Source organism: Rhineura floridana, chromosome 2 (genome assembly GCF_030035675.1).
Source record: "Rhineura floridana isolate rRhiFlo1 chromosome 2, rRhiFlo1.hap2, whole genome shotgun sequence".
Lineage (NCBI taxonomy): Eukaryota > Metazoa > Chordata > Lepidosauria > Squamata > Rhineuridae > Rhineura > Rhineura floridana.
Window position 1 is genome coordinate 834,896 of NC_084481.1, and position 13,953 is coordinate 848,848.

Below are 13,953 nucleotides of genomic sequence, written 5' to 3' on the forward strand. Positions count from 1 at the left end.
TTTGTCTTCTCCCCTGCCTCCATCCTGGCAAGGTCTGGTCCTGAGCCCCCCCCCCAAAAAAAACCTTCTGGAGCAGGTTCTGGGGACATGTATTGGCATGAGGAAATGGAGGAACCTCATTAGATTATATCCTATGTATTTGCCCCCATTCCAGAAATAGGATTGAGGTAATTTTCCGAAGGTATGAAATATGGAGGCCAAGAAGATCTTGCAGAACTAAGGGATAAATTAAGAATTTGGTTTTCTTGACTAAGCCTAGAAATTACCATCCAGCATGATGGAGACTTCTGGAGAACTCAGAAGTTTGCTTATGACTTTGCAACATTTTGTGACATTTTGGAAAACTACAAATAATTACTCTTATTTTATAGTACTATGCAATCTAAAAATTGTATTTGCTAATTGCTCATAACAGTATTTACCAAACTGTCATGTGACTTGCACTCCTTTTTTATGCAATCCAACCATAAACTATTGTCAATATGTTACAAGAATGATGGCAGATCTCTGATTTGTAGTGGTATAGGCTGATATACCATAATCCTGCTTTACAGTGCAATCTTACGCATATGTACTCAGAAATAAGTCCCACTGAGTTTAATTAGATTTACTTCCAGGCAAAGGTATATATTGATTGCAAGCCTATAATGCTTTCCTGGGAATAAGTTCCATTGAACTCAATGGGTCTTACTTCTGAATACACATACATAGGATTGTGTTGTTTCTGTGATTAACTATATTGAATTCTTACATATTATAGTGTTGCAATGCTGCCTTAATAGCTTTTTTCTTTTCTTTTTGGGCTCTCTAGTATTAAAGTTTTAGAATAATGTTCAGTGTTTCACCATGCAAATACAGCGTATGCTGTGTATAATTGTTTGTTTTTTGAAAACTGGAAATAACTATGCAAAAATATTTTATTAAAGGGACACACAAAATAATATGGTTGTGTGTGATTTCTTTCCAGTCATAGTTAGTCTGATTGAATAGATCTCCAGGCACAGATAGCCAGTGTGGCATGGCAGTTAGAGGGCTGGACTAGTAGGGTTGGACTGTGTTACCCAAGATCAGTCACTAACTCAGGTTGACCTATCTGAAAGAGTTGTTGTGAGTGCAGAAAGGCGGAACCCAGTCTGCCAGGGATATCAACAGAGTACCTTCCTGATGTTGTAATTCAGCTCCCATCAGCCCCAGCCAGCATGGCCAATGGTCAGGGATGAGAGGAGTTGTGGTCCCACAACATGTAGAGGGCATCACATTGGTTACCCCTGGTGTATTCTGTCCTGACCAGAAGTCCAGTATAGCCCAAGACTGCTTTATAATCCTGTTCCAAAGATACATTCCCCTTTTTGGGAAATGTTCATTCTCAAGGGGCACTAGGACACCACCAAGTGAATTATTATCCACCAATAGCTTGAAGAGGCAGAAGAATGTCAGAGCTCCAGGTTGCTTCTGGGTAACTCCTCCTCCTGGTGCCTCAGTTTGTTTTTTGCCTCACTTGAATAGGTTACCTTTTCGCTAAAGGTTCTAGCCATTGGATCATTAAATTGTTGGAAAATTTGAAAGTTGTGAATTCTGTGAGAGAGTGGGGGAGTGAGTAGGGACCAACTTACTTTCGGGTAAATGCACGTCTGCCTCACTGTGGCAGTCTGAATGTTCCTTTGCCTCCTTCCTCCTTCCCTAATCTATATCAGATTTTTTACCACGGTGCAACCTACTGCTGCTAGCCTTTCTTCTCAGCATTAGTACCTTAAATCCTTGTAAATAGATTGATTCTCTGAATTTCCTGTGTTCCCTCTAATTACTAATACTGTGATCTTTCTGTACCCAATGAATTTAATAGACTGGTTTTTGTAGCTAATCAATTTATTGATTACTACTAATTTCATTCCTCACCAATCAGTTGCATGTAGTGATTGCTAGTATTTAATTGCATTGATTATTTACAAGAATAGTAGTTTGGATTGCAACATATTTTCTTCTCTTGCCTGGGAAAACTCAGTCGACCATTACAGTTCCTCGCTAAGCCCCTTCATTTAAGAAAGTCTCTCCCTGTAATTTGAGCTCCCGCAAGCAAATACAATGCCCAAAGCTGTTAAGATGTCAGGAGTAGGGGAGAAGGCAGAGCTTGGAAAAGTTACTTTCTTGAACTACAACTCCCATCAGCCCCAGCCAGCACGGCCACTGGATTGGGCTGATGGGAGTTGTAGTTCAAAAAAGTAACTTTTCCCAGCTCTGGGAGGAGGACACACCTAAGCGCATGGAGGGAACTAGCAATTGCGTGAAAGCTAGCACCTGCCATGTTGTCTCTTTAGAAACCCTGCCAGTAGCAGTCAGTGCAGAGCTAGTGATAGTGCGGTAGCAGTTACGTCAGTGATATCAGGGACACATTTCAGCCAGATGGTAGTGGCAATAAACATGGCTGAAGGAGAGATTTTTCATCAAAGCCTTTCTGCGGTAGCAGAGACAGGGCTGTGGCGCACACCAGCTGTGGAGTTGAGGTGGACAAGGTTATAATCATTGAATGAAGAGGAACTGTCAGATGGGGGGGGGGGAGAACGAGGCTCCAAATCCTCATTTACCACTTAATTCAGCATCCCCAGTAAACAGCCAAACAATATCCTGTACAGACAAATTCTAGTACTGTACATTAAAAGCAATTGACTCTGCTGCCACCTCTGGCCAACTCTGGTTACAGCGCTTTGGACATAATGTGATGGTGTCTGCTGCTCCCTCTGGTCAAGACATGCAAAAACAGTATGTATGTGCGCTGTTGAAAATGGTCCAGAAACTGCAGTTTGTCCAAAGTAGGGTTGCAAGATTGCTAAGTGAGATAGAGTGATTTGATCACAGTACACCAGTGCTTTATAAGCTTCCATGGCTCCCAGTGCATTTCCATGTCCAATTCAAAGTGCTGATTTTAACCTATAAAGCCCGAAATGGGTTGAGACCAGGTTGCCTGAAAGATTGCCTTCTCCCACATATACCTGTCCATGCCTTGAGATTTCTTCAGAGACTCTACTGCTGGTTCTGATGCCAAATAAGTGAGGTATGTGGCTACCAGGAAGAGGGGCTTTTTTTGGTGGCACCCCAGTTATGAAATACCCTCAGACAGCCCCATGTGGTACCTTTTCATTATTGCTCTTTATTGTGGTGGCAGGTGGACTTTTTATTCTCTCCGGCTTTAAAAATAATCAGCGGTGATTATTGAATCACCGTTTAACGTGCTATGTAATTTTTTAGTCATCTGCTTTTATTCTCTCTGGAATTATAATGTATCATTTATGTTTGTGAGCCACCCAGACAACAATGCTATTGGACGGCTTTATACAAATATAGTAAATAAATGTTTTCAGTGTAGGAAACTGGCAGTTAATTCCTTTCTGCCATGTCACACAGACATGTTGACATGACCACATGAAGGCTATTGGATGCCCTTCTCCACACCATTGCTGTAATGTGTTGAACTGCCTTCAAGTCGATCCTGACTTATGGTGACCCTCTGTGCTGTAATGTGTAGCACTGCTGTTATCACAATTCTTCTGCTGAGATTGGAGATGGTTCACACCATCTCTGGTCATGAGAGCTAAAAACTGGATTTGATGAGAGGCACATTGGCTGCTGATTGAAGAACACAGGATAAGCTAAGCTAATACTAAGTAAGCATCTTTGTGGTTCAACTATTTCAAAGCCAGTTTTCTCCATGTTCATCAAAAGATTTGTTCCCCTGAGACCTTTCTCTGTGTATTCTATGTTTGGTATTGAGCTAGTAATTGAACTAAAAGTGGCTTAAAATGTTTTTATATAGGGTGTGCTGATCTCCAGAGCCTTGACACAATGCATCCCATGGAAAGGAAGAGACAGGGTTACATACATGAGCTGATCCAGACAGAGGAAAAATACATGGAGGACCTTCAGCTTGTCTTGGAGGTGAGATTTGCTTGGATGGAAAAGGTAGTTATAAAAGTATTACCTTAAATATCTCATAAGGAGGCCATTAAGACTTTTTTTCAAATGAAAGCTGTGCAAAAGGGAAGTCTGACTGTAATTAACAAAAGCATTAACGTAAGTTTATAGAATATATCTTCATATAATATGCCTCAGCAGGACTGAAAATTACCGTATTTCCTACAGTAAAGGGTAACCATGTAAGAATTCAATTTGTCACCAACTGCTGTTTTGTACAGCATGTCTTCCAATGTTATGATCGTTAAAGCAATTTATAGAATCTCTCTTTTGCCATCAAATTGAGAATATCAAGGTGCAACCAAACAATTGTGCAATTTCTGCTGTGAAAAGTTAAGTATCTATGTCAAACCCAAACATTCTCTCTAGTATTGGTCATTACTACTTCCAGTCATGCCTAATCAGGAAAGATTCAAATGACAGAACGGTACTACCCACCCAGTGGTGCTGTCAGGACAAAATATTAAAAACCACAAAATATTAAAACTTATCTAACAAAGAGAAAAGAGAACGAGGAATAAAAAAGCTACAATTAAAGAGAAAGATAATTATAAGTCTTCTCATTTGAATCTGTGGTTCAGCATTATCCTGTATTTTAATACACCAACAGATGATAAAAGAACTCTCAACAAAATAATTGCCCACCTGCCTACCTTCCCTTACTCTTACAATAGTTGTTAATTTACCATTGGAATGTTAACCCACAGTTTTATAATCCAATTATCTAACATGGGGGCATTTTCCTTTCTCCAGTTACTCAAGCTGCTGTCATCTGATAAGATATGATGCTGTTGAGGCATATCCTGTTATAGCTTCTATTTCATTTAAGATTGCAGCCTAAAACAGCTTTACTCTCAGCCATGATCGGAAAATATAGATACCGTCCACATATACTGTTTAACACCTCCAATGTTGTTTGCACCTGGGTAAATCGGATTCAATCTAGCTGGAGTTAGATACTATTTAAAGAGAAACTTGTCCATTTTTTCTTTTAAGGTGACACTTACTAGGTTGTATTCAACATAGCACTAAGGCAATCATTCAGTCAGTCCAAGGATTTCTCCTTGTGCAATGGAATCTTCTCCACTTCTCCCCCGCATGCCCCCTAACTCTGTTCTGGTGGTTCCCCAACCCTTTTGGGACAGCGTAGGGTACTCATGAGGAGAGGAGGGGAGACCCTTTGCACAAGTGGAAGTTGTTCCATTAGTGCAATTATTTCATACCACCCATTGTTTCTTGTGGTATATTTTCCACATCCATTCCAAATAGTCAGTGGAATATTGTGTCCCAAGCTTCTTTCTCACTTATTGATAGTTATTTGGTGTTGTATCAAAATTCATAATGATTTTATATATTTTGCTTGGTAGGGCCATATTACATTTTTAAGTAAGTGAAATAATGCACCCTACCATCAAAAGAGCCCCAGCAAGACTATTAAGTCCAGAGTCTATAATTATATTCACTAATAGGCAAAAAACCTTGCGGTTTAAGAACATACCTATAGCCCACAGATATTTCTATCAAACTTTAAAATGCAGGGAAATTAGGCAGCTATCGTGAATGCACCAGGGGAGCAGGAGACCTGACCTCCTCTCTGAGATATTGGACTGCCCTACAAATTTGTCAAAATGCAAACACAATTTGGGTTGGTCTTTCACAGTCTAATCCACTTCCTGTGTAGCTTGGAAGAATTTGGTAACATGTGCCTCTGAGCATATGGTGAGTGGTGGCAACACCTACCATCTCTAAAGATGGGGAATTATATTTTTGTATGTTTGTTGGTATTCTTACTTTGCTTCTTTCCTGTGTTACTAATGTTTCTACAGAGAATCTAATCTAGAAAATTTTATTTCCCTCATTATTCATCCTAGAAATCTGTGTCAAATTTATTTTTATTAATTTCAAAGCCTTTTTATTGGTCAGTGTCATATGATGGTGAAGACAGCCTTTTGTGTTTCAAATTGGAGGTTATGTTCTATTTCTATTTTGGGTGCATTAACAGTTGAATCTGAAACTGCAGTTTGATGTAAAATCAGACTGATTACAATATGTTGCTACTTCAACAATGACTCTAGCTGTTGAAAAAAAGAGGATGAATGTTTTCAGCCTGCTATGTTTAAACCACTTCATTTAAGGCAAGGTGGGCATGGTCAGTTAAAAACATAGAGCACACCTAGAATTTTGCTAGAATATATTTCACCTCCCACTGTTTTATCTTATGCAAACTGAGAAACTCCTGATGTCCACTGGAGATTATTCTGAAGAACAGTCAGTGCCATTATTCCACAATTATTTTTGGAGTTTTTTTAGTGTAAATTTTGCAAAGTGTTTGCTGTATTTTACATATTCACAGAAATAGAAACAAAAGAAAATGTTTTCCTATTGGAAACTTCACTAAAATTGCAAAGGAAATCAGACATATTTAAAGTGACTATCTGAACTATGTCAACTATCTTAATAATGTTGCTTCCTCCCTGCTAAAACAAGATCAGCACAGCACATGTCTTCTTTCTATTATTTGGACTAATTGCCTCCACTCACCATATGCTCAGAGGCACGTTACCAAATTCTTCCAAGCTCCACAGGAAGTGGATTGGACTGTGAAAGACCAACCCAAACCCAAAGAGAATCTAACCTAGAAAATTAGAGATTGGATGGGTGGGCATTGAGCAGAGGGGAAGCCCCTTTCCTTTCCAAAATGAAAACATTGTGAACAGTTATCATTTTTTTTTCAGGGTTTTCCCCACCTTTTTATTCTACAGCAGACACATGTAGCCTCCCACCCAAATTTAAACCAAAGCTGTCCCTGGCCACATCCACACCAGACCTTTATTTCACTTTGGACAGCATGGCTTCTCTCAAAGAATCCTGGGATGTGTAGTTAGTGAAGGGTGCTGAGAGTTGCTAGGAGATGCCCTGTTCCCCTCACAGACCTTCAGTCAGAGCAGCTGACTCTAGCCACTGGAGCTCTGTCAGGGGAATAGGAGTCTCCTCTCAGCACCCTTCACAAACTACACTTCCCAGGATTCTTTGGGGGAAGCCATGACTGTCTGAAGTGAAATCAAAGTCTGGTGTGGGTGTGGCCCCCTGATTAGGCAAGCGAAGCAGCTGTGAGTCTGGCTTTTAGAACACTGACAGTTGGTTCTTACTGAGCATGCCCGACACTATCATTCAGTTCAATGCAAAATTTAATTATATTAATTAAAAATCAGCCAGGCATTTTTAAAACTTTTAAATTGCCGAAGATGAAGGTCAGAGTATGAGGCAAAGTCAGTAATAGGATTACAGGTACTCTGTGAACATGGCTGATTTTTAATGAATTTCAACAGATTATGAGAACTCTGACAGAAAAAAATCCAAAAGGGCTCTGGGGTTTTTTCCTCTTTTTAGACTTTGCACTCTCTATTCTCTCTGACTGTTTTGTGTATTGCCATGAAAATTGAGAGTGTTGTTAAGCGAGCGTTTCTGAGTTCAGGACTATAAATTTTGTAAGGTTTTGTTTTGAAATGAGCTTATGGGAATTATCAGAATGGCATGGTGTTTTTTTTTTCAATTTAACATTGCTGAATGTGAAAAACCCACGCTGGCTATAGTATACAGCCACTCTCGTGGCTGTATAATGACTGCACCTACCTACCAGCTGTTAAGTCTGGTAAATTACAGTGGTTAAAGGTTTCAAACATTATTTAGATGTCTAGTAAGCTCATCGTAGTTGGAGAGAGCAAACCTGCAGTAGGACTAAGCGGGGGGAAGGGCTAGTTGGCGCCATCCTGGCTCCTGCCTGGTCTGCTCTGTCAGCCAGCAAGAGAGAGTGTGTGTTTTGTCTGCATCAGTTTGTTTGCCCTGTGAGGTAGCTGCCTGAAGGTTAGAGTGTTTGGGCTGATTGCAGGGTTGCTTGCTGGTTGAGTGTATACCGCTGGGGTCTGGGTGTGGACCAGAGTCTGCCTCACTGTAACAGCAGGCTCTGCCATGGTCAGCAGGATTGACACCAAAGAGGATTGCCCCTTTGGGCTGCCTCTATGGAGAGGTACTGGGGCAGGGGCGTCCCCTCTGTGAGCTTGGATACAGAATTGCAGGCCGGGCACTGTGACTGACAGGACCTGTGATCCTTTCCTAGGAGAGGAGCCTGGAAGATGGGAAGGGCAACCAGAATGGTCAAGGGGATGAAGTGACTTCCCTATGAAGAAAGGTTGTAACATTTGGGGGGTTTTAGTTTAGAGAAACGGCGAGTCAGCGGTGACATGATAGAAGTGTATAAAATTATGCATGGCATGGAAAAAGTAGATAAACGTTTTTCTCCGTCTCTCATAATAATAGAACTCATGAAATGAGATTGAATGTTGAAAGATTCAGGACAGACAAAAGAAAGTGCTTCTTCACCCAGCGCGTAGTTAAACTGTGGAATTCGCTCCCATAAGAGACAGTGATGGCCACCAACCTGAATGGCTTTAGAAAAAGATTAGACAAATTCATGGAGGATAAGGCTATCCGTGGCTACTAGCCATGATGGCTGTGCTCTGCCACCCTAGTCAGAGGCAGCATGCTTTTGAAGACCAGTTGCTGGAAGCCACAGGAAGAGATAGTGCTCTTGCACTCAGATCCTGCTTGCGGGCTTTCCACGTGCATCTGTGGCCACTGTGAGAACAGGATGCTGGACTAGATGGGCCACTGCCCTGATCCTGCAGGCTCTTCTTATGTTCTTATTGGTTTGTTGGTGTTCCCACTGAGATGCAGGGGAGTGTTGGAACGGCTTTATTATCTTCCATCTCATAGTGTGGGAAGCACCTACTAATGGGCCTCATTTTTTATCTGTCTCCCTAATCTCCCAGCTGTATATTTTATATTGATGGTGATTGGGTGTATCTGGGTGGACAGGTAACAGGGAGTTAGGAAGATGCTGCCCAAATCTCAGTGGTGATGGGCAGGGGAAGTTAGAGTCAGAGTGGAGGGACTGACCACCATCTGGGGTGGAGATCTAGATGTTTGGTCCTTGTCCCCTGCCTCAGCCCTCTCACTCCTCTAGAAGTTACTGGTGGCTTATCTGCTGAGTCCGCTAGTCTGGTGGCGCTATAATTGAATGCTAGGTCAGTCCATAATAAGACCATGCTCATCCATGACTTGAAATGGATGAAGAAGCTGACTTGGCATATATCACCAAGACTTGGATGGGTGAGCTAGGTGGGCCTGACCTAACTCAGCTGTGCCCATCTGGATACTTGGTACAGCACCAAGCTAGACTGGAGGGGTGTCAAGGGAGTGTTGCTACTGTCTATAGAAGCACCATCTCCTTCACCAGGAAACATCATGATCTTAGCAGGGCATAGAGAGTCTGCACCTGGTATTGGGCCAGGGAGACAGAGACTGGAGATGCCGCTGGTTTACCAACCACTCTGTTGCTCAGTGGCATCCCTGACTAAGCTGGCTGAAGTGGTCTCTGGTGTGGTGTTGGAGAACCCCAGGACAATAGTTCTGGGTGACTTCAACATCCATGCGGAGGTAGCCATTGGGACTTCATGGCCTCTGTGACAACCAAGGGCTGTTTCAAATGGTCATCAGTCCAACACATTGAGCAGGACATGCCCTTGATGTAGTCCAAGTGATATGAAGGATGGACCGAAGGTAGGGAGTATGCAATGCACTCCCTTGTCATGATCAGACCGTTAACTGGTGAGGTTTAGACTGGTAGTGGCAGTTCCCTCCTGTAAGGGTGGTGGGCCCATTTGGATGGCCCACCCTTGGAACCTGATATGTTCCAGAGAAAGCTGATGATCCTGTTGAAGACCTGGTCTCGCTATGGAATGGCGAGATCAGACGGGCAGCTGACATGATCACTCCCAAGCATCCTCTCTGAAGCCGACCGAACACTGGTTAGTGCACAGAATTATGCCTAACATGTGGCAGTGCGGGCTGCGAAGAAGGCTCACTTTGCATCTTGCATTGCATCCCCCAACAGGCAGCCTACTGGGGGGGTGGGGCCTTTGGAGCATTCAAGGACTCTCTGTGACCAACTGGCTACACACTTTGAGGATAAAGTCACTCAACTTCAGAGTGACCTTGACTCTGCTATTGTTGCAGTTTCAGATGAAGAACCCAATGCTGGAGTCAGTAATGTGTTGTGGGATCAGTTTCAGCTTATTCAGTCAGCTGATGTGGACAAGGTGCTGGCAGTTACACATCCAACTATGTGCCCTCTTGATCCCTGTTCCTCCTGGCTTATTAAATCTAGTAGAGGTGGTTTGACTGGTTGGGTCCAGAGTGAGGGGGGTGGTCCCTGTGGCCTTGAAAAAGGAGGTGTTCCTAAAAAAACCAGCCCCAGACTACTTGGACTGGAATAACTATTGACCAGTCTCAAATATCCACAACTTGGGGAAGGTGGTGGAGAGGGTAGTGGTGGGGCAGCTGCAGGCATTCTTGGATGACACAGATTATTTAGATCCATTCCAATCTGGGTTCAGGCCTGGCCATGGGACTGAGTCAGCCTTGGTTGCCCTGATGAATGACCTTTACAGACAGCGGGACAGGGAGAATGAAACCTTTCTCCTGCTTCACTGTCTCTCTGTGGCTTTAATACCATTTACCATGGTATCTTCCTGGACTGGGTCCATGGAATGGGAATTGGGGGTACCATGTTACAGTGGTTCCAGTCCAACCCACAGGACCAAATCCAGAGAGTAGCATTGGGTGATTGTTTTTTGGCCCCCTGGCAGTTGCACTATGGGGTGCCGCAGGGTCCAATCTTATCCCCAGTGCTATTTAATATCTATATGAAGCAGCTGGGAGCATTCATTAGGAGTTTTGGAACAAGGTGTCATCAGTATGCTGATGACATTCAGCTCCATACCTCTCCATAACATCTGAATCAGGGGAGGCTGTGTGGGCCTTGGACCAGTGGGATGGATGAAGGAAAATAAGCTGAGCTTGAATTCTGGCAAGGCAGAAGCACTGTGGGTGAGTGGCTCCCATGTCTGAAAAATCAATCAATTGCCTAGATGAGTCTAGCTCTGTCCGGGTCCAGCTCTGTCACTGGAGGCCCAGGTAGTCTCAGTGGCTAGAATGGCCTTTTATCGGCTGTACCTGGTGAGACAACTATGACCACTCCTGGACCAGGAGAGCTTGGCCAGCTTAGTTCAGGCAAATAATAATGGTTTATGGGTGGGCAACTAGTTGCCTTCCCTTAGACTTTTGTAGCCTGAGAGGAATTTCTTTTGAGAGTTCTTCCAGATGCAACTCTGTAGGTGTAAGTTTGCTAAAGGTTCAGCCATGTTGCCTCTTCGTGTATTTTAGTTTGGGGAGGAGGCAATCGGAAGGGTGCAACGAGGCAAAACATACAACAGAGGAAGTGGGCTTGGAGGCAATATACTGATAATGTGATTTTGTGTTATGGCTAACCAATTTAAAGTAACCACCTTAAACATAAAGGGAATGGGAAATTCTATCAAGCATGCTAGGCTGCATAAGCTTGCTAAAGATCTGACCATTGGTGTTAATGTTGCAAGAAACACATAATGTTTCACCATCAGAGATGCTGTTGACGAGTAACAATTGTAGCAAAAAAAGCAGATTTGGACTTCAAAGCAAAGGAAATCTTAAGGGATGTGACAGTCTGCATCTTTTTGTGGACTTCTATCTTTTTATAGAAGGAATTCTGGATCAATCTTTTATAGGAACCTTTATCTCAATAAATGCCCCAAATGTGGAACAGATGCTGTTCTTAACTAAGATGCTGCTGCTAGTGGTGTGGGGGATTATCTAAATTTACAAAGGGGAGCTTGGTGGTGAGAGCCTCTGAGTGTTCCATCCTCAAAGCTCTATAACTGCCACCTTGGTAGCAGCATTTGTATGTTAGTAGCTGATGAAGGCGGAAGCCGAAATGTTTTGGTAATACAATGAAAAACTCTGTTTTGTTAGTCACAATTATGTGCATATATTTTTAGGTGATTAATGGAATCCTTATAGGGATCCAGAGCAAGTTTGGGTGAATTTCTGTTCATTGCTTTCACAATTCTCTCTCTCTATATATATATACATGGAATGTCTGGGGTGGAGGGGAGGGGAGGAGTTACGGGTTCTTTTGAGTAAGATTGTATTATTGAAAATGCACAAATAAAATTACTAAAAAAAAAACATTAAAAGCAGGAACCAGTCTAGGGAGGCAGTTGGACTCTTGGATGATCAGAAGTTAAAAGTGTGCTAAAGCAGGATAAGAAGATTATTATTAGTTATTAATAGTAACTTTGTCTTCAATATTCTGTTTTTTCATTATGTATATCTTGGTAATGATACACAAAATAAAGATGTTGCCAAGATTGTCCCACTGATGCAGACTTTTGCATTTGGGTTTGAATAAATGTCTTGTACCCGTATTCTAAAAACTGTCCCCAAATTAAAATTGAGTTTAATGTTTCCAGTAAAAAATACCACTCAATATTATCAAAGACTTTTTCTGCATCTAAAAATAGTATTACTATTTCATTTTTTTTTTTTTTGCATGGGGGCATTCCTGTCCAATGTGGGCAAATGTCCCTCTCCTTCTATACCTCCAACATATTTATTTATTATTTATTTGTTTATTTATTTAGTATATTTGCATGCTGCTTTTCTTCACCAGGTAACTTCAAAGCGGCTTCCATAGCAAAAATAAAACAATAGAATAAAAAACAATTCAGAACATAATAATAAAAAACTTCAACAGTATCAATAAATAACACCACAAAATATGAAAGTTCAAAGCTCAAATCAATCTAATCAGAGAGAGAGTCCCATCATTGTATGACCGCCCATGTGTCCAAGAGGAGAAAGTTACACCACTTTGGTGTAACCATATTTGGTTACATTCTGGCTATTCTGACAAATGTACAGTACCATAACTTTTATAAACATTTCCCCTCAAGGCCACAAATATATATATTTAAAACTTTATTGCATATATATGCCCATTCTTTCTCCATTATACGGATATTAAATTTGTCTTCCCATTTTTGCTTTACAGATTCAATTGGCACAGTAGTAGCCAATAATATTTTATATATATTTGATAAAACTCCTTTAGTTTCCCTTTTATTATATTTTCAAAAGGTGTTAATTGCCTGTTTATGTTTCTTCCTCCAGCCATATCGTCTTCACCTTATAACAGAAACTAATAAATTAATCATCTGCATGATTAATTTCTGCTATAAGCTGAAGACCAGATAATACCGTTAACTATTAAGGCGCATTCCAGGAGGGATATGCCTAAATAGTCAGCCTTGTCAAGAGGTGCTATAATGGCCCAGTTGTGCCTTGCAGATATCTCTTCCACTTTAATCAAGCATTACACTTTTGATATACTCCCAGGGACTGTTGTAGAAGTTTGGTTCTCCAAAATCTGTTCACATTAGGGACACTGCACCCACTCCAAATAGTAAGCTCACTAGTCTTCCATATGTGTGACAGCACAGAGATCACAAAGACTGAAAGACAGGTTGATTAACATGAAACTGTTGTCCTTTGATTGGTCACCTGTGCAAGACACATAAACTGCCCTCTAATCATGGTGTCCATGCCTACTTCAATTCAGACTAGTGACAGTAGGAAAATTCAGAGCAAGAGAAGGTTTATCCCAGCTCTTAAGGCATGAGTGTCTCTCTTTTTTGAGTGGGGAGGGAGCATCAGCAGCAGTTCCCTCACAAAAATTCTAGAAGCTTCCAGCTCCCCATAGAAGCAAATCTAATACTGTAGGTACAACTACACAGACTTCACAACAGCAGTGCAGGAAGGAATGTTGTCACATCCTAGTGCTACTGAAGTGAGAACAGCTGCATCTGTTAGCAGTTAGCTCTTCCACACAGCTGATGGATGCTAGAGTGAGAACCTTGTCCTCTTTATATTTGGTCAGAGAAGTATGTTAGAAGAAATAGCTGGCAAAAAATACACAATAGTTCTAAGAACCAATGAAAAGTTCAGTTTTGAGGCTATTGTTAGTTATCAAACAGTTCATAATTTGGGAGA

The 13,953-nt window shown here is 41.6% G+C and overlaps 1 protein-coding gene across 5 annotated transcripts in view; it reads left to right on the forward strand.

Annotated features, from left to right (window-relative positions):
* ITSN2 (intersectin 2) overlaps positions 1–13,953 on the forward strand; it is a 226,842-nt gene that overhangs the window by 167,925 nt on the left and 44,964 nt on the right. For all 5 annotated transcript variants that reach the window (XM_061607527.1, XM_061607529.1, XM_061607530.1 and 2 more), the window contains one exon: positions 3,809–3,930. In XM_061607527.1, coding sequence (XP_061463511.1) covers positions 3,809–3,930 — 122 coding nt within the window. The remainder of the gene's footprint in view (positions 1–3,808; positions 3,931–13,953) is intronic.